Genomic DNA, 21167 nt, shown 5'->3' with positions numbered 1-21167 from the left:
CTAGTCTTGCATACAAGCAGTGGAGAAACAAGATGAACTGTAAGTCACAAGGCAAATGCTTGGCAAAACATATTCATGTTGCAAATATTTAGTCATAAATGTTTAATAGGCTACCACATTGGCCAAGCCTTAATTACCATAATAAATCTGTTTGAACACACCTCAGGGCAGACACTTTTGTAGTCCATTAGAGTTTGTTTGGTGTATTATAACGCCAATATAGCCTAACGATTCTGATATGGCCTACATCAAACATGGACTGATACCTTAGCCTTCGGTTGGATCACTTACTGTATGTGTCCCCAGATAAATTTGTATTTTGTTGTGAGTTTTAAATAGTGACTTTCTGTCTATGTAAGTCGCAGTGTACTGAGCAGTCAGGGACAAGCTGCAACACAAGTGATGTTGGTTAAGTTTGTGATATTTTTGAAATTCCTAAATGAGAAGACGGTAATATTTCAGTTAGGCCTATTAGGTGTTTTTGTTCTCGCTCCATTGCTGACCCAATTTCAAACATCTATTTTTATTCATTTTTCATTTCAACTTGTCTTCCCTTTTTCCGAAATGAATGGAAGCATCCCTGGGTGCAGTTCCTCACCGTGAACACTAGGTGGTGGTGTTGTTCCGGGCTGGAGCTGGCGGCGCATGCTCAATGCGATGTAAACACTCGCTAGGCCACGGCCGCCTGTCTGAGCTCTGCAGACATTTGTGTGTACACGTATTACGGCTGCATGGGCTGGACCGAGGAGTCAATGGGAACGGGCTAACTTAACGCTGGCTAGCCTTCAACTGGAAACCAAGCTAAGCTATCTCGGGCACCGTAGCTAATGTACCCGAGTACAGTGTCTGAAAAACCAGTCTCTTTCTCATATCAGCAGGACTATATACCTTCGTGCATGGGAAGCAGGCGACGTTTGCTGCGGCTCGGTAAAAACACTTCAAGGTAATGGATGTTCTTGTTTTTTCGGGCTCTGTCTAATTACTGTAACGAACACTAACTTATGAACCGACTACTAGTTGTCACTAACGTTATGTATTTGTCGAAGTACGAGTCGTGACATTACGTCGAAGTAACGGGGGGTGTCAATACTCAACTCCTACACATGGTTAGTCGCAAAATTAGCTAACATTACAGCTCGATAGTGTTGTCATTTCATATAAAACGCTTGCTGTAAAGTCCTTAATTGAGTTGCTAGGGGCTCCGGCTATTGCCTGGAACAAAAACACTAGCTAACAGACGTAGACGTTTTTTTTTTCCTGTTCTTCAGAAACTCATTTAACGTTGGCTCTTCAGACCAACGGTGGCTTCGTCGAGCTCCTGGACTTTAGGGCTTTCTGGAGGACATAACACACAACACTATACAGTATATAACACAGCACACTGCTGCAGCTGATGGATCTCCATTTCAGCTCACAACACCAGCGAGCCATAAAAGGACTGGGGACTTCTCCAGTGTGTAACGCACCGGTCCTCTGTTTATTGCCTCTGTACTAAAATGTTGCTGCCAGTCGAGAGGATAATGTGTGGCCTGGCTGGCAGCTAAAGATTTAACACAGCTCAGTAGTAGCATTGGCTGTGTCCGAGCCAACAGTGGCTCCTGTGACTTAAAGTGTGACTTTGAAGGTGCAGCAGCAACAGACCTGTGAACACTGTGTTAGTGGACTCTACTCTACATTTTCAGACAATACAAAAGTGCTGCTCGCTCCATGACTGGTTAGCCCTAATGTATGTGAGGGTAAGGTTAAGGAAACTAACATGTAGGCCTAGTTGTCAGCGGGGGTCTTAACTGCTTATACTGTAAATTTGATCATATCTTGTTTGATATAGTAGCTACAGTAGTAGAGTATGAGGTAAAAAAGATCTAGCCTATTACGGTAACCGAAATATTGTGGTGCTTCATGACATGATACTGTATTAGTTCTCTGAAGTGTTGTATGGATATTTTATCAGTAGGTGACAGAGGTTTTGTGTTGTATTTGAGCCCCCAATGTATGGTAATTCCTTTGTTCAGATTGCAAGTAACTCAGGTTCAACTGTCTTTGTGCATATAACATTGCGTGTTACTGTAGCCTACAATGAACTTAAAAAAAAAAAAGCTTCCAGAAAATCATTGCAATGTATGACCTAACTTATGGTATCCCGATATATTGCAATATCATTTGGCAGAAAATTTCCAATACACAGCCCTATTGAAAGTTAACCTGCTGTTGACAGGCATTCAGCATTAAAAACACCTTATACAGTGCCTATAAATTAATTTGGATGATTTCTCTTCGCTGAAGTCAGTCACAGTGTCTAAATAAGCTGGTTTAGGGACCGTTTGTGAGTGTTGTTCATCCTGGTTGGTCATGGTCTCATGCCTCTGTAACACCAAGCAGCTCTTCACTTTTTAGTCAGTCTGGAGTATCTGTGAGCGGTGGCCCTGTAAATGCACTCGTTGATACTTGTTTAAATTTATGACTTAAAGCTTTACCAACTTTACTCTGACCCCCCAGGTCTCATAACACAGACCTGGAGACGCTGAGGTACATAGATGAAAGAGCAACAGTAAATCTTCTGTGAAGTGGAGTAGCAGAGTAATTGTGTGTGTGTTTTATCATTTGTATCTGACTTTCTGCATCGGTATTTTGAAATCTTAAAGTCTGGCTGTTAAATAGAGTGGTAGAGCGACGGATGAGGTGACGAGGCAGGTGTTACACTGAGTGCAAATAGGAAAGATCACTCTATCAAGTAATACCACACATACAGTCATATCAAAGGTATTTTAATTGTGTAATGCAGCTGAAGTGCTGCTCCACATGACAGAGATTATTGGTAAAACCAACCAACCTGACCCTGAAATTGTAGCAGTCATACTGAACATATCAGTACATTATCAAATCAAATCAATTTAGGAAACTGAGCTATGAGAGTTTTCACCTGAGTCATTTTAACAGACAGTTATTCATAGTAAACCACCACACGCATCAATAGACCCCTGGAAATGTGGGAGATGAATTAAATCAAGCCAACATCAATGATTTTCCTGCAGTGACATATTAAAATATCTTCTGTGAAAAGGCCTTTTGTTGAAATATTCATTTTGTCAACACTTTCCTGCTACACATCTTGATCAAGGACGTCAAGGTCTGTTTATGTGCTGGCTGTACTTGCTGCATATAACTGAGTTTAGAGAAAAGGATCCAGTCGTCACCCACACAATATACTACAGTGTAATATTGTGTTATTATTAATTGCAACAAAGTTGAAGCCACTACATTTACTTTACTTGATGTGTATCTACTTTTTTGCGTTAAAGGGCTTCTAGCCCAAATTGTTAGCTGGTATGTGGTTTATCAAAGAGGAATAGCCTTCAGCAAGACCACTGAAATGCTGAGTGAACTCTGGGAAAATCTGAGCTTCCCTCTATGTGTGAAGTAAAAGGCCATTCTGCCTCAGTGTGAGTGTGTTATTGTAAGTCAGAGCTGTGTTTTAATTCCCTCACACAGCTCATGGTCAGTGTGTTTCCCTTAAGAAGCCCATGCTTTCTCCTGCTGTGCCAGACAAGTTTGTTCTGATTCACTGCCTGGAACTAACACAGAAAAGATGAGTGAAATGGAGAAAGAACAGATACATTTGTGTTAATTTTACACCTTGAATGAAAACAATAAAAATCTTGTTAGATGGAAAGTTTTAAACTTGTCCCAACTAGCAAGTTTTTCTTAGCCTGCTCTGTTTTACAGCACTGTGGGTGTTTTTGTAATTTGAATTAGGGGAAAGGAAACGCTTCTCTTTTCTGCCCATGGCCTTTCTCAGTTCCCCAATCATCCTGAAGTTGTTTCGCCGCGGCTTTCTTCTTGCCTTGCTGAGAGTTTCATTATCTATGCACACTGCATCTCAGGGCCCCTTTGAGTTGGTTGGCAAACAAAAGCAGAAACAATCTGTATCCAGGATTTACAGGGAAGTCTTGTTTCACATGGCCGAGGCCACCACGGCCACCTGGACGTTGGCATCTTTTTAAGTGTGGCATTCGCTGTGCTGACTGAGTTGATAACATTCTTCAAATGTGCTACCTGAATGTGGTATCCAGGTCATTTATAGTCAGCTCAAAAATTGAAAGGCAACGAGGCACACTGGGATTTCTTTTTTGATCTTGCAACATGAATGAAATGACCTAATATGCTTCATACTTAATAATGTTCATCATTGCAAACAAGGCCTAAATTCACTTGGCAACACATGGTGTGCAGTACACACGGACCCCCTTTTTTTTTCTCCCCAGTTAGTTCTGCATGGCATCCCGCATTTGGAGTCAGTCTTTGAAGAAACCTCATGCCCTTACATTCTCTTCTCTGCTTTCAGAGGGGAAAAGCACAGACACAAAGCTTGTCTGACTCACTGGTGCAAAAGGGGCTTTTTTTAAGGTTTAAAGTGGGAAATACACTTTTCACAGGCAGTCTGGCCAGGTGAATCCAACCCTGCGATTTCAATTTCATCAATTTATTAGATGTGCGACGGCGTTCTAGTCAACTTGTTTTGTAACACAAACACTAATAGAACTGTGTTGGTGCCGGTCTCGTATCTTTTTAAGATACTGTTGACATTTGTGGTGACATTTTGTTTTATTCATGACTGTTAAATACACAACAGTGTCACATTAGTGCTGCACAATTAATCGCAATGTTATTAAAATCGCTATATGGCCTAGTTCAGTATCCAAATAGCAGAAGCTGTATTTTTTATTTTTATAACAGTATACTTAGTAAAGGTATCGTTGCTCACTGTCAGCACCATAAGTGTTGCTACAGAGATGCCCTGGCCAAGAAATCATATCCTCAAGATGTAAAACGACATGTTTGTTTGGTACAAGACCCAACAAATTTTTATATATTTTTCAGAAAATGAAGCAAAATGACACAGAAATTGCATATCGCAACCGCAGTATCTGCCCATAAGAATGGCAAGATTATGTTTGTTAGTTTTTCGTATTTGCATGCAGCCCTACCTCACATTATTTCATTATGATAATGCTATTGACAAAGCTGAAGCACAGTGTTGCTGTTGCATCCATCTCTGTGTTTTGTGGTAACAGTAAAGTCACTCATATGAACTAACTACATACAGCTGTGTTTTCCTTTCACACGTGTCGCTCATAATGGGAGATTGTCTGTCAGAAACGTTCCCACTTACTGGAAATACCCTCTTTGGTTCAGGTGAGGGTTGGTTGCGACGCCTGCCTGAGCAGAATGTGCAAGAGAAATGATAGAAATGTCATCATCAACATTCACAAGAATTGCTTTTAATTCTCTGGACAATAACCTGCTCTAGTCACAGATCCGTTGACTTGGACATTACATAGACTTTTATGTATTAGGAGCCGAGCTGCTTAACATCCAGTCCAGCTGATTCAGATGTGTGTGTCATCACATACAGCTCCTCCAGGTCGTGATCAGTTCAGAGTTACTGAGCCTGTGTGAAAGCACTGTCAGTGTGTCTGTCTGTGTACAGGAGGATGAAAACAGCTTAGCTGGCATATATACAGTCTGTACTGTAACACATTCCGCTCACCACATTTACCACAGTCCTCCACCTTCTTTTGCTTTGTCTACAGTTGTCTGATACACACAGAAAAATGACTCATCTTTTTCATACAGAGTAAAGTCTATGAAATGATTGGTTTTCTTTCTGGTTGCAGTATCCATACTTCCTTCTGGAACCGAGGGCAAGACTGATTCTGTTTTTTCTTACGTGAGAGGTGAATCTGTCTGTTTGTGCTGAGTACAGAAATGTGCTTCCTGTCGTATACTGACCTCAGCAGGAGCCTTAAAGAAGGCCTGTCTTTTGTAGAGCACTTTGACCCTTCCTGACAGTATGATCAGCATATGACTACACAGCAGTGCACCATTAAATCGGTCGAAGGTCCAGGAGAGTGGATTACTTTCCGTAGTTGTAGTAGTGACATCTAAACGTAATGGATTTTTAAAGCTGTTCTCTCAATGAATACAAACTGGATTTACTCATGGATTATGTTAACACCTGAAAGCCAAGGAGTTTGGACTATCTGGAGCAGCAGGTGGGAAGATAATATAACATAAATGTAGGTACCTTTTTAAGCAGTTAATTGGTGGAGAGTTCTTGAAGTTATATAAAAACACAAAATCATTATTTTGAAGCAGGTATTTAGGATTATGGTGAAGAAACTGGCCACTTAGGAGCACCGTAGTCATTTTCATGTGTATAGTGTAGTACTTGCATAGTAGTTGCCAGTTCACAAGTTATAGTTTTGGAGAGGAGGCTGTTTAGATTTGTTTATGGTGTTTAGTGGTGTAGTCTGTTATGGACAAGATGTTCTTTCTCACTGTTAAAATATTACAGAAATCACTGCGGTGTGTATGTTATACATGACAAGTTACAGGTAAAGAAGTGTGCCATTTCTAGCTTGGGTCAATACAGTCTGCTGGATGTAGCACCAGTGTGTGGATATAATGATGTTCAGTAGCTGCTAGATAAGAACGGTGGAACTTATTACTGCTTCTTCACACATAGGTGTTCAGGTTGTCCGTCCATCCCTTCCTCAGGAGTGCATAATGAGTGAACATTAGAATTTGAGGGCCATTAGTCAACGGTCAAGGTCATTGAGGCTTCATAAAACATGTTTTACTCAATAGTTGATACACTAATGATGGCACAATGTAACGCAAATTGAATGACGAAGCAATGAAGTTTGATATTTGGTAAATGGTCAACTTCACGGTAACATCATAATGTTTTGAGATGTTCCCCCTGAATTGAAATGTCTCTTCTCCATCCTGCGTAGGTGGCGACAGACAAGGTTGCTGGTAAGCTGAGTTCTACTCTCTCATGGGTGAAGAACTCGGTGTCCCACACGGTCAGTCAGATGGCTAGCCAGGTGGCCACTCCCACGTCCCTGCAGACCACTGCTACCTCCTCTTCCACGTCTCTTTCCTCGCCCGCTCTCTCACCGTCCTCGCCGGCGCAGCTCAGTCCAGACGATGTGGAGCTGCTCGCCAAGCTCGAGGAGCAGAACAGGTAAGCGGTCGGTACCAACAGCCTGTCCTGCCAATCGGTGGCAGCGGCAGATTTTCATCAGTGAAATGTTTGAGGCTGTCCTGGATAGCAGATAACAACACAACTAGGTCACAACTTAGTATATGGCTGCACCGTGTATGATCAACATGTGATATTAAGGAGGACATAGTTTTAAAGTGAGTATTTTCTAAAACCTGGAGCTGAAGTCCCTAAATGTTGCCAGATGACGCAATTACCTAATTAATGTATTCATACATGCATATCATTACATCATATCTTCCTTCTGCCCAGTATCAGCCAGTCTTAGCCTTTTATATGTTTGTTTCTCTTCTCTTTGTGCTCACATACATTATTCTAACAGCCACATTTCCAATGAAGCTGGTCTGTAGAGTCAGACAGTTCAACTGTTAAGAAATAGTGACTGAAAGCTGTTTCTAAGCTGTTTCTCTCCACTGCTAAAATCCCTCATCCCCTGCTGTCATGGTAAATCTCCCAACACAACAATGCATTGAAATATTACAGGATATTGAAGCTGACAGCTTGTTACCTGTCCGGGACAATTACTTTTATAGAGCTGGCTGCACGTTTGGGGTTCAGCAAAGAAAAATGTGAGTTTGCTTGTTCCTTCCAGCTCATTAACTTTCCAGCAACTTTTGACCTAATGGTTCCTGAAGGGAAACTCCTCTTGCACGTGTAGTGAAATAAGGTATCACTTCATAAAGGCTACCAGTGATGGTTAAAATCAGAAACATAAAAGAATGTATCCAACTGCCCAAACCTTTTTTAGCATGACGTCATCATTCAGCCTCACCATGACCATCTATACCATCATGAATACTGATGCTGATTGTATGGGACGTAACAGTTTGGTCCTGTTGACCCTCAGTGCTTCAGGCGACTTCAGGTGACTGCACTCAAGGAGGATAGAATGGATACTCACCCTCCTCCTTAAAAATGTGAAACAGGTTAGGTCCTTGTCTATGACATAACTGGACAAACTCATCATGCTGTACAGGGTGTTAGCACTAGACAAATCTCCATGCTCAGAAATGTGAGTGTGTGTTTCTCACACACCCCAACAACAAGTTAAACTTCCTGAGGAAGTACAGTTAGCAAGATGCTCTGCTGTGCAGGCTACATTGTTAGTGTCAATACCCTTTTAGTTGATTATATTATACAGTTTAAATACTTCCAAAACACTAACACACCAACACAGACAGTACACATTTTTATCAGTTAGCATTTGAGTCATTGTTGTTTTATGACGTTGCCTTTTGACACACCTGCACAACTGACTGCATCTCCTAGTCATCCCTGCCACCACCCGTCTGATCTGCAGTCTCACAGGCGGGTGTGAGTGGTGTCCAACAGGTTGTGCCGTGCCAGCTAGTTAAGTGGAGAAGACTAAGAGTAAAATCACGATATACATTTGACCATGCTGTTTGTTGGCTTTCAGTGTTAAACTGTTAGGCAAAGAAAAGATCATTTTGTCTGTTAAGGTTTTGGCTGCTTTTTGTCTTTGTTTTAACTTGAAGGCTATAGTGACTGACTCATCCACTAGCTAAACAATAACGGGCTCTAAGTACTGCATTTTCAATGACAGGTTGTTTTTTTTAGCAGGTTCCTCATCAGAGTTGATCAGATAACTTGATAAACTCACTTACAGGAACCAGGCCAGCTCCAAAAAATTTACCTCACATCAAGCTTAGTTGTTGAGAGGTTTATCTGTTCTACTGTGGTAAAAGTTGAGAAGTAAAGAGTGTGCTGCCCCCTGACATGCAGATTAAAGCACTGTTAGAGGATGACGCAGCACTAACTGTCTTGCCAACTTTGTGAATTCTTCCCCTGTTGCGCCTCTCACCCATGGCTGGTGCGCTGCACTCTGTGTCAGCATGGAAACCAAGCATGCAGCTCAGAGTCGGGGATTGTCAAAGGTAACGTCAGTGAAGAGGACAACAAAGCTCTGTTGAATACAGAGAACCGATGATTCAGTGGGACGCCCACAGCAGCCACTGCTCCAGTGTGCCGAGTGACACTTGTAATGATTTTCCCTCGTCACATTTCACGATGAACCAGGAAAATGTAAAACATTTCCTCCCTAATATCCACTGTGAGGATCTGAGCAGATGCCCAATCTGGTGAACAGAAGTTGCGGTGTTGAGGGACTCATAGTTAATCTGCCCTCTGACCCCCTGTCTCCACCCCAACACTTAGAGCCACAGCTGGGCCGTCTCACCACACACATTTCTCTGATTCCACGCTTTGCATCAGACTGACGACGCAGTCTCCTGGCTTCGTACCACGCTGTAGCAACATGCTAATCACCGCCAAACACACAAATCTCATAATTTTGTCCTCAAGGTGTTTACAGGGCAGGTGCAACAACAGGTGGGAAGAACTATGGCATTAAAGGACAATTCCAGGCAAATTCAACCTGGGGCTATTAGTTTCCTAATATTTTAGGTCTAAAAGAAGGAATCTGAAGATTTTCGCCACAGCAGTGTATAATGTGAGCGGATGGATTTTAGGCTGTTTACATCTCAAAAACGTCAGATGGCTATTCAAACATACACCGAGGGTTTTGTTTCCTTCAAGAATTTTTTTACTGCATTTATGAATGAACCCGCCCCCGATTGTGTCCACAACACTGAAGATGGCCTAAGTTTTTCTACTGCTTTGCACAATTAAATACAGGCATCATACACGCGTAATAGGGAGTGCTGACTTTTTCATCTGTCATTTTACTTCAAGAAATCCGACATGTTTATAAACGGAGCTGGAATACAAAGTCTCGCGCGAGAGTCAAGTTGACGAGCTCAGTATGTTTACAGGCAGAATAAACAACAGACAGACTTACTCTCACTGCTACGAAGACGTCGTGGCTGTGAGTTGATAAAACAAACGGGAGCTTCAGACCTGTAAACATAGTTAGCTGTAAACTTGACTCTCATGCGAGACTTTGTATTACAGCTCCGTTTACAAACATGTCGGCTTTCTTGAAGTAAACAAACCCCTCGGTGTATGTTTGAATAGCCATCTGATGCTGTCTGTGGAAAGAAAAAAAAACACAGCCTAAGATCCATCCGCTCCCATTATAAGCTGCTGTGGCGATGCAGGGACAGACACAACCACTGCATAACAGGAGACATTAAAAAGAAAATCTTCAGATTCATTCTCTTTTAGACCTAAAATATTAGGAAACTAGCCCCTGGTTGAATTTGCCTGGAATTGTCCTTTAATGTGTCACAGATACTGTGATGCATCATGTACTCGCTTGCCAAGTGTTTGTGTGTTTGCTGAGGCCTTTGTACCCTGCAGAGCAGATAAAGAGCTCAAGCAGTGAGTAGCGTCACATAGACGAGGAAGCCCCGCGCTGCTGAGATCTGTGAATCAGACATGCTACTGCACCAGACTTTGTAGAAACCAGAGACATGAGGAGAACATCATGAGTTTCTCTTGGTAAGGTTTATAGTATTTCATGGTTTAACCTGCTGCCGTAATGAACTGAGGAATGGGGTCATGATGACGTTTTAACTGTCACACTCTTTAAAGAGGACGTGCCTCTAATTGTTTGGCTTTTTGTGTTTTTAGCTCAAACTTTACTCGGATTTTCATTTTAATCGCCTCAATTATTCTTTAATCAAAATCAGCTAATCTAAGGTTTTTCTATTTTTGTTTTCTTAAAGCCTCAGACTTGTGTTTGACTACTAGTGAATTATTAGCAGAGCTGTAACAGGCTCATGTTTAGCACAAGCTGATACTGCATTGAGTAACTAGATGTGACAGGCTGACAAAATGCTTGGAAAAAACAACAACAATGGCTGCTAAACTTTTGCTAAAAGATTTACCTTTTATTCACATTTTTAGCTCCATGCCAGAGCTACATAAAAGCAAAAGAGGTCTCCTGCTAGCTGGTCTTTCTGGACATCCATTTCACTCCCTCCCTCTCGACCCAAATTTGGCTGTAACCCTAGCCATTCTGGGAGTATGCTGTGCAGCGTCACAGGCTCCGGTGCAAAGGCCGCAGCCTTTTTCCGAGATCAGGTGTCTGAGCCTTTGTGTGTCTGTCATGAGCCCCTCTTTGCAGCACAGGTTGGCAGTCACTGCTTCTTTTCTCTGCACACTGATCCCTGATCAGGTCACGCTTTTAGTTACCTCAGCGGCCAACTGATAAGAGCGTTACAGTGCAAGATTAACTTGCTGAAAAACATATTGCTTGTGTTTTCATCCCCAGCCAGCCACTTCCTATGCTGACCGTGGCTTTTTTTTTGTCCACTTAAAACGGCTACCAGTAGAATTTCAATGAATGCCAGCTCTCATTTTCAGTACAAGTGTTTTTAGATCCCTTTTGTACAGTCTTTCAGTCTGAATACAAGGCTACTGTTTTTAATATGAGTATTTGACTAGTTGTTACTGTGACAATTTGAGTGATGGGGTTTTTGCATGGATTAAGAATGTAGCTGTTTATGATCACACCATGACAGCTGATGGCTGCTGCTGATAAACATTAGACAACAGCTGTTAAACAGTTTTGACAATTTTTAGACTCATCTCTTGAGGGGGATTGTTTGCTAATTGTTTGCTAAACTCTGACAGCTAGTTACTGTTATAAAGCAGCATGTCGTTTCTCAGTCATGAATCCTAAATACTCTTTCATTTTTAGCAGTGCCCTAGAAATGTGAGTGGCTTTGGGTTTCAGTACTAGATGCGATATGTCTGTTTGCCTAAACAGCTTGCACATTGTCTGGCACTGATTCAAGATGTAGCAGATAGCAACAGTGGTCACGAGCCAAAGTCACTGGTTGTATGGTTTGTGTATTTACCAATAGGCCACCATGCCACTCCAACAAGGACTCTAATTGTTGTGATGGTCCTGCATTGCAGCTGCACACACACATTTTTATCAAGATGTTACTTTAATGTACTGATGTTCAGACCATGGAGTGCGCCTGCTCTAGTGCTGGTTAAATGAAGCCTATATTAATACTTTGAATGAGATTTCAAAGCACCAACAGGGACCATGATGCAGCAACATTTTTAGTCGGTGTGTTACAGTTAAAGGTTAAAAATAATTAAAGGGATAGTTCAGTTTTTTTTAAGTGGGGTTGTATGAGGTACAAATGGCCACTAAGTATAATATCTGCAGTAGAAAGGTTTCTGCCCCCCCCACCCCCCACTGAGAAATACCGGCATCGTGCTGCACCGAGACGCAGGCAGTACACTGTTGTAAATGGGGACAATTAATCAGTGCATTTTCGCTGACTACGAGAAATCCAATCTCAATATAATACACCAGTTCAAGAGTGCGATATAAAGTAAAAATTTACAATGCATCAGATGGTCGGAGTAGTAATTAGTTTATCTGGAACTAACCAGCTCACTCAGTATTCCTCCATGCAGGTAGGCTTTGCAACACGCTGTATCAATTCGCCTGTAAAAACACTGTAAAAACCTTATACAGAGTACACCAATGTAGTTACTGACATAAGACATTAATATATCTTTCTTACATTTTTTTAGTAAAGGATTCAACTATTATTATTGTTGTCAGTTCTTAATTATATACTCTTGATTAGGATTAGTTGAGAAGAGGTGCTTAAATTAGATCTTTTGAAACAAATGTTTCTTTGTAGTGGACCTCACGAAAAAATGTTGTCTTGTGTCTGTTCAGCTATTTAAATCTTAACGGTACTTCCAATCTCTTAACTTGACCACAGGCTGTTGGAGACGGACTGCAAGTCACTGCGCTCCATGAACGGCTCCAGGCGCAACAGCGGCTCCTCCTTGGTGTCCAGCTCCTCTGCCTCCTCCAACCTCTCCCACCTGGAGGAGGACTCGTGGATTCTCTGGGGGCGAATTGTCAATGAGTGGGAGGAGGTGCGCAAGAAGAAAGAGAAGCAGCTCAAGGTGAGACCAGCGCACATGACTACCTGTGAAGTGTCGGCCGAGTCTTGTGCAGACACGCTTAAGAGCTTACTGAAACATGACTGCATTAAGAGCTTACTGAGACACATTTGACCCTGCTGCTGAAGAGGAGGTTAGGCTGTGGAGTTGTAATTTTAGACATTTATTTTGGTCTGCCTTTCAGATAATTGCCTGCTTGATAAGAATAACAGTATCCCTGGTCCCAAAGAAAAGAGTGAGGAGCTCCCTTGATATTTTCCTGCAGTAAAATGACTTGAAACACTAAAGAAAAGTTACAATCTAGGCTGCTCTGTCTCACTTGTGATACACGTGTTTCACAGTCATTTTTATAAACCTCTGGTCTGAATGCTACAATGGCCATATCTGTTTGAATGTTTACTCAGTCCAGAAACAATTTCTAAGGCTATCTTTGTCCTAAGTGACCCTGTAGTGTTGTCCTCGATCTTGTTATTTTGGTTCCTGACATTTGAAGCTAATTTTAGGTTCCTTGTTTCTACAGTTACTCTCTGAAGTCTTGTGATAACCCTATGCCCAGTCTCAGTCAGCAGTAGTCAGATTTAAACTGCACATGCACAATGAGAATTTGTGTCAACACCGTGACCACAAAAACCATAAAAACTCTGCACAGTGCCGTGTTGGGCCACCTGGTAACAGCCATGAGTCGTGGCAGTGACTCAGCAAGGAAACCCTACTCACTGCTCAGTTCACTGAACGCAGGATGTTGGGACTTGATGCCATGCCACCTGAATACCTCAAACGTTGCACTAAAACATGAAGCATCTGATTGGTCCATTCATTTTTGAGCTTTTAAATAACCACCCACACCTCTACAGTCATAGTAACACTCTAAACTGGCCATAGTTATGCCTTACTCTGAGTCTGTTGTACTTTAAGGGTTGTATACATGCATACAGTCCTGGAGAAATACTTGATATTTGTCATGGCAACAATAAAATGGTTGGATCTAGACTAGAGCATCTTATGCAGTGTGGAGGAGGATTCGCTTTGATTTTGATACTGTATTATATTATTATAATCACCTACATTACTTTTAACCCCATTGCTTGTAATTCATTCACATACCAAAAATGCGCCTAATGTAGTTACTGCTGCATGAAAGTGTTTCTTGTTGCTGCATGTGTAAATGGGGAAGTGTTGCAAAGGACCAGTGAACATGCATGGGTGTTACTATGTAATTTAACAGAAGTAGTAATGACCAGCTGGGTGAAAACAGTCTGCTTATTAATCATAACTGCTGAGGCCTGTGCAGATTCAACGTTTTCTTCCTCTTGACTTTGAGAGAGCGTGAGAGAGAGGGGGACCCAGCTTCTGGTGCAGAAAGGAAGGAACCTTGAGTTTTCTTTGCCTGTCAGCAAAACCCATGATGTGTTCATGTTTTCTGCACTTAACATTTCATCAAGACCTTCTACTGACCAAGTGAGAGCTAAATGAATTTAGAGATTAAATGTAGACTCATAACACGCATTTTAGAAAGCAAAAAAGCAGCTTTCACTCACAGATAGTTCAGATATGAGACAGTGCATTGTTCCAGCACAAAGCTCGGTTTGTCTTATCTAACCTCTGAGAGGGGGAGGGATCCCCCTGCTGAAAGCCCGTGTGGGTGGACCTCTGCTCCAGATGCACCCTGCACCGACCAGATGCACACACACACACACAGCCACACACACTCCCATCACAGCAGGAAAGACCAGTGTTCCCTGTCAGCACAGGAAATTGCTTAATCAAATTGTATCAGCAGAAATGTATGGAAACAAATCGCAGCAGCAAGTGCCCCACAGACAAGGTTGTATTAGCCAGTGGAAATCAAATCATGACTATATGTTCGCTGTGTTAAATATAAAAAAAATAAGTACTAGAGGGCAAAGCAAGCCAGTGTTGTCTCTACACGTGGCTTGTCTGTTATCTTACACTTTTACGCTAACCTTCAGGTGGCCATCTAAAAACCTTGTCAATGTGGGGCGGTGCGTGGCGCAGTGGTTAGAGCGGCCGCCCCATGTAGAGGCTGCAGTCCTCAACGCAGGCGTCCCCGGTTCGAATCCCACGTCGGGCAGACCTAAAAAAAAATATACTAAAAACCTTGTCAATGTCTTAAACAATCAACTAGATTAATATTTCACAAAGTATACTTTTATTTTTCCTTCACCACAGGACCTTGTCAGGAAAGGGATTCCTCACCACTTTCGGGCAATAGTGTGGCAGCTGTTGTGCAACGCCCAAAATATGCCCATCAAGGATCAATACTCGGAACTCCTGAAGATGACGTCACCCTGTGAAAAGCTGATTCGCAGAGACATCGCCCGCACTTATCCTGAACATGATTTCTTCAAGGAGAAGGACAGCTTGGGCCAGGAAGTGCTCTTCAATGTCATGAAGGTAAGTCCTGTCCTCCATGTAAGAAGATGACCTGAGGAAATCCAAAGTGGAGAAACTTGTGTCCAGTCACTGAGACTCATCCAGATCTAATCCTTCCTACCTCAGGCGTATTCTCTGGTGGACCGCGAGGTTGGCTATTGTCAGGGGAGTGCCTTCATTGTAGGACTGCTGCTCATGCAGGTAATAATCCATCTTCACCACATGTTGTACAAACACACTGATTCACCAGCTTCCAGCAACATGTTCATCATGTGTGAGTGAACAAGACACGTGTTGAGGTTTAACCTTCATGCTGTTGTTTTTCTCCAGATGCCTGAAGAAGAAGCTTTCTGTGTGTTTGTCAAGTTGATGCAAGACTACAGGTTACGAGAGCTCTTCAAACCCAGCATGGCCGAGCTGGGACTCTGCATGTACCAGTTTGAGGTCATGATCCAGGTAGAAACCTCTCAACACTCTGTATTGTAAAGGTGCTGGCTGGGATTTTAACAGTTTGACAAAATGTGGACGTGTACAGTAGTAAAGGTTTGAATCTGTTTAAATTGGATCTTCCCCTCACAGGAGCAACTTCCAGAGCTGCACATACATTTCCAGGCTCAGAGCTTTCACACCTCCATGTATGCCTCCTCATGGTTCCTCACTATCTTCCTCACCTCCTTCCCTCTGCCCGTCGCCACAAGAATCTTTGATATCTTCATGTGTGAGGTCAGTGAAAAGGAAGCTGGCTGATGTCCTGTGTCCACAGATGTATTAATCTTTTTCTTTTTTCATGTACATTTTTGGGGCTTTTTGCCTTTAATTCATAGCATAGTTAAGAGAGACAAGAAATGGGGGAGAGAGAGGGGGAATGACATGCAGCAAAGTGCCACCAGATTCGACTGTAGTCTCTGCATATTGGGCATCTGCTCAACCCACTGAGCTATATGACACCCCTAGACCTATTAATGTATAGAGAATTTGTATTTTTTTAGGTTCCACAATACTCATGTGATCACTCTATGGGAAATACTCTCTGACTATATTTTTTATTCTTAACTAGGGGTTTTTGTGGTTTCTTATGTTGTTGAATCTGACCTTTTTCCACTTAAAAAGATGTAAAACAAGACTTATCTCATACATTATAAATAAAAAATCAAACAAAATTTGATTATGTTGTCATGGCTACCTTATCCATTAGTGCCACCTGCTGGAGAGAACAGAAACGTGTCAGAGCAGGTGTTATTGTCACTGAGTTTTTTTTAACCTTCCCCTCAGACCTGTTGTGACAAAATTTGAATTTTTACTCTATAAACGTAATTCACCCACCCTGGTTCTCAAAGATCTTTCTAAAGACGACTCCTCAGTGACCACTGATCTCTCTCCTCAGGGGCTAGAGATCGTTTTCCGTGTGGGACTTGCAATCCTTCAGATGAATCATACTGAGCTTATCCAGCTCGACATGGAGGGAATGTTACAGGTAAATATCACCATGACCTGCACGTAACTTGTCCTTCAAGCAGCTCAGATTTCTGCTGTAAAATGTGCTGCTCCCTCTAGGGAGGAACCTCCACCACACCTAGTTAATTGATACATGTATCCTCCCAAGTTGTACTTGTGCACATGATGACATTTGCAAAAGTGCTTTGTGGTCAGACAAACACCTGCCTGGGACTTACGTGTGTGCACTGTTGTTTGAAAGTCGCTGGGTGTGTGTGTTGTGGGTGTGTGGAACTTATTCTGGCTCTGTTTCCTTACTGTTTTCCAGCACTTTCAGAGAGTCATCCCACGCCAGTTTGAGAGTGGACCAGATAAGGTCATCCAGGCTGCTTATCAAGTCAAGTACAATGCCAAGAAGATGAAAAAGTAAGCACAGCTGTGTCCTCACTACGTATCACTCTCTCTTTTTTGTTCATGCATTTATTTCTCACATGCGAATGGCCCATCTCACTGTACCTCACAAGTCTTTATTGTTCAGGTTCCATTTACTGTACCAACTCAAACAATGGACATTTAAGCCATAACTGCAAACGTTTCTATGGAGTTCAATAGAAGTTTTTGATGTTAAAATTTTTATATATTAGACCAAAAAGTTTTAACCTTGATTAGCCTTGTTGTATTTTACAGATGCTATAAAAATAGACGAATAAATGACGATGCTGGTGATGATAATGATAATAGGGATGATAATAGTAACAAGTGTTGTTGTTGTTGTTGTTAATATTAAACCTTATTATGGTTAAAATGTTAATTTTATCTAAAATCCATCAATTGAGCTTGAGATGAAAGAGATCCTCCAAAGAAATTTGTTTGAAACGTATGTGTTAATGTTTGAGTTGTTTTTATTACTGTTCTTTTTGTCAGTAGTTCAGCCCACACTGGACAGACTTCAGTAGATTGCTATAATAAGCAACATTAATATCATCTTGATGAGTCTCTGTAAATGTTTTTTCAGATTAGAGAAAGAATACACTACAATCAAAACTAAAGAGATGGAGGAGCAGGTGGAGATAAAGGTAAATGGAGATTGTGAATTATCATAAATGTGAACTACGATGAAGAAGGCTTAACCACGGTGATTGTGATGCATTATCTTAACGCGCTTTTGCAATTCCCTGTTGTGCAGAGGCTGCGGACAGAAAACAGGCTCCTGAAGCAGAGGATAGACACACTAGAGAAAGTGAGTGCATCAGTGTTTGTTAAAGGTGTCAAAGGTCACCGAACAAACCACTTTCACACTCCCATTCCCCGCTCATCGACATTACATTAACCCATCCGGCTGTGTGCGCTCATACACCATGCATCTCCTCCTAATGGGTGGAGTCTTGTCTTTCACTAACAGGGCTGTGTTAGCTGAAAGTTTACAAGATAAACCACTGTCGACTGGTGCAGTAAATGTTCTGATTGTAGAGGAAGCTTCTATCAGAAACAGAAGCTGGATTTTGTGTTTGAAGTTGTCTTTGTGTCATGGTGACGCTCTGGGTGGCTTGAATAACTTCATGTACTGTAGCGACATTTTAAAATTCACCAGACATCACTAACTGGAGCCTGAGACTGTTAACAAACAAGCTTGTCTGGAATGTGAAAGTGGCAGCTTGATGCAGTTCAAGCTGATACAAAACACTGCATGACAATTGCACCATTTGTATCGTTCTGCACCTGTTTGTGTCTCTCTGAATGGGCCGACTGCTGCCAGGTAAAGGCACCATGCATGAGGTCTGCCATGATAACAAGGGTGTCTGCTACACTGCACTTGTCTGCAGGGAGAAACACTGTGGTCCGATCGAACTGCGATATTTAAAACCAGCTTGAGGCTGCTGCTCTGATGAGACTGTCACTTAACTCCCAGGAACCCTTTTAACTCTTCACTTACTGAAACCGTTCAAAAAGCTTTGATGATGTACATCAAAGCCCGGTTCTTCTGTTCACTTAAACAGACATTGCTGTCTAACTCTGTGAATGTGTGCTGTGCTACCGTACCTCACTCTCTACTTTAACTAGAGCTGTCCTGCGCTGTTTCCTGTCTGAAACCTTTCACTGTGTTATCAGCACTGCCTCAGTCTTCACTTCTCCACCAGCTCATTTGCACCTTTTCACCACACCTGCATGCAATGTTCCTTTTCTACCCCTGAATGTAAACATCATGCTCGAGGCTGTAAACAAATATTTCAAGTGAGAAAATGAACATTGCATTTCTTCTCTATAAAAATCAATTGTTCTTGTGTGTGCTTTAATCTGTCCTCTGGATTGTCTCTTTCTCTCTACTGTCTCCTGTTGATATTTCTGTTTTGTAGGAAAGTGCTTCCTTGGCAGATAGATTGATCCAGGTATATTCCTTATTTTCTCTTTGCCTTTATTACTTACGTTGCTCCCTCCCTCTTTTTCCTACCTCTCGTAGCATTGCATGCAATTAGCCCAATGAAGGACGGAGAAAAAATGAATCTAATGAATTATAATAAATATAGAACAAAACCAGATTATAATATCTGACAACTAATAACTTTGAATATGTGCATGCAGTTCCACATTCTGGCATGACAGATGAAATAAGAGACTCATACTGTAGATCATGCTTAAAGGGATAGTTCAACATTTTTGACAAATTCGCTTATTGCCATAATCCCTATATTCATAGGAGTACGGTAGGTTCATTACCTTTAATTATCGGTGCATGTTGTTTTGAGATCTGCGGGGCAGAGACACAAGCTTCTCAGCGAACACAATGGAGGTGAATGGTACAAGTCCCCTGTCCCTCAAAACTCCAGGGGCGGTGTGTGGCGCAGTGGTCAAAGCGGCCGCCCCATGTAGAGGCTACAGTCCTCAACGCTACAGAGTCCTCAACGCAGGCGTCCCCGGTTCGAATCCCGCGTCGGGCAGACCTTTCCTGTCATTCCCCCTCTCTCTGCCTCCCCCTTTCCTGTCTATCTCACTGTGTGCTATCCAATAAAGGCAAAAAGGCCAAAAAATATATAAATAATATTAAAAAAAAATTCAATCCAACAACTTCAAAATGCTTTCGTGAAGTTGTAACCTGCACATTCGCCACACTATGAAATAATCACGGAACGTTACGAGACAGAGTTGTTTTCGAGGCAAATGTATAGCTGGATACTACATTCTAGGCACGGCTGCTGGGCGGAGTGACTTCAAAAGGGCAAGTAGTTCTCAGTATTTGCTTCATGTGTCGTAATGTTACATAATTATACACGATTATTTCATAGCGTGGTGAATGTGCAGGTCACAACTTCTCCACGGAAGTGTTTTGGGGTTGTTGGATTGTGTTTGATGATTTGATGAGGGACAGGGGACCTGTACCATTCACCTCCATTGTGTTCGCTAAGCAGCTCACGTCTCTGCCCTGCTGATCGATAGTTAAAGGTAATGAACCTACCCCTATGACTATAGTGATTATAGAAATAGGAGAATTTGCCAAAATGTTGAACTATCCCTTTAAGAAAGCAAAAGAATCAAAATGTAAATCCCGCCTTGTTAGATTCTGAACAAGCATGTCCTTTCAAAACCCCTCGTCTTCTCTTCTGATTTTGCCCACCCACTCCACTGGTTTCACTTTTTTCCATGCTCACTTCACTCCCTCCCTGGTTGGTTATGCCCCAAGGGACAAGTGACTCGAGCTCAGGAGGCAGAGGAGAACTACCTGGTCAAGCGGGAGCTGGCCACGGTCAAACAGCAGAGCGAGGAGGCCAGTGCTCAGCTGGAGCAAGCCATGAAAACCATCGCGCAGCTGCAACCGCAGCAGCAGCAGCAGCAGCCACAAGCGGTAAGGAGGGCCACAGAGTCCCCAGTTGGCAGGACGCAGTGGTGATTACATCCCAGGCTTATCCTCACATCCTGCCGAGTCTGTGACAGGAGCTGGGACATTCACACTGGGATGTTTCCCCCAATCAGTTTGTGACGTGCTGTGCCAGAATTATGCGGTGCACTGACAGCTGGACCAGTAAGAATGCGTTTTCACCAGAGATCGAACGTGTCACAGTTTTTTCTGTCTCCCCTGCCGTGCTGGCTCATATCACCTGGCAACAAAATCCAAGCGGTGGCTGAGGAGAGCTTTTCTCACTTAGCACATCGGCTTTGGGTAATGATACGTTTTGGCATGCATGAACTCAAATTGGGACATGGAGAGCAAGACGGTTCAGCCACCGTTTACAGTCATGAGTGAATGAATTTGTAAGCAGTTGTCTCCCAGGCTGGTAGATTTCACACTTGGCCTCCTGTTCACATGACATTTCTCTTGACCTAGCATTCTTAATTATTGATGGTTGGAGTCTAGATGGTAATGTGCAGACATTATCGTGTTTTACATAATTTGCTGTCTTGCTTAACGCTG

The 21167-nt window shown here is 42.3% G+C and overlaps 1 protein-coding gene across 9 annotated transcripts in view; it reads left to right on the top strand.

Annotated features, from left to right (window-relative positions):
- Positions 1 to 21167, top strand: part of evi5b (ecotropic viral integration site 5b) — a 38752-nt gene that overhangs the window by 1081 nt on the left and 16504 nt on the right. The window contains exons 1-13 of one of the 9 annotated variants that reach the window (XM_085773779.1): positions 654 to 943; positions 6798 to 7030; positions 12748 to 12937; positions 15125 to 15349; positions 15455 to 15529; positions 15659 to 15784; positions 15908 to 16051; positions 16713 to 16802; positions 17091 to 17188; positions 17778 to 17838; positions 17949 to 18002; positions 19117 to 19149; positions 20439 to 20600. In XM_085773779.1, coding sequence (XP_085629905.1) covers positions 6879 to 7030; positions 12748 to 12937; positions 15125 to 15349; positions 15455 to 15529; positions 15659 to 15784; positions 15908 to 16051; positions 16713 to 16802; positions 17091 to 17188; positions 17778 to 17838; positions 17949 to 18002; positions 19117 to 19149; positions 20439 to 20600 — 1410 coding nt within the window. In that variant the 5' untranslated portion in view covers positions 654 to 943; positions 6798 to 6878. Of the gene's footprint in view, positions 1 to 653; positions 944 to 5867; positions 6054 to 6797; positions 7031 to 10381; positions 10490 to 12747; positions 12938 to 15124; positions 15350 to 15454; positions 15530 to 15658; positions 15785 to 15907; positions 16052 to 16712; positions 16803 to 17090; positions 17189 to 17777; positions 17839 to 17948; positions 18003 to 19116; positions 19150 to 20438; positions 20601 to 21167 lie in introns of those variants that run through there. The other 8 variants (XM_085773780.1, XM_085773781.1, XM_085773782.1 and 5 more) reach the window with 8 other exon arrangements.

The sequence above is a fragment of the Trachurus japonicus genome, chromosome 4, assembly GCF_045865225.1.
Source record: "Trachurus japonicus isolate A0001 chromosome 4, Traja_1.0".
Classification (NCBI taxonomy): Eukaryota; Metazoa; Chordata; class Actinopteri; order Carangiformes; family Carangidae; genus Trachurus; species Trachurus japonicus.
The sequence above is the reverse complement of the archived record's forward strand: the minus strand, read 5'-3'. Positions and strand labels throughout refer to the sequence as shown.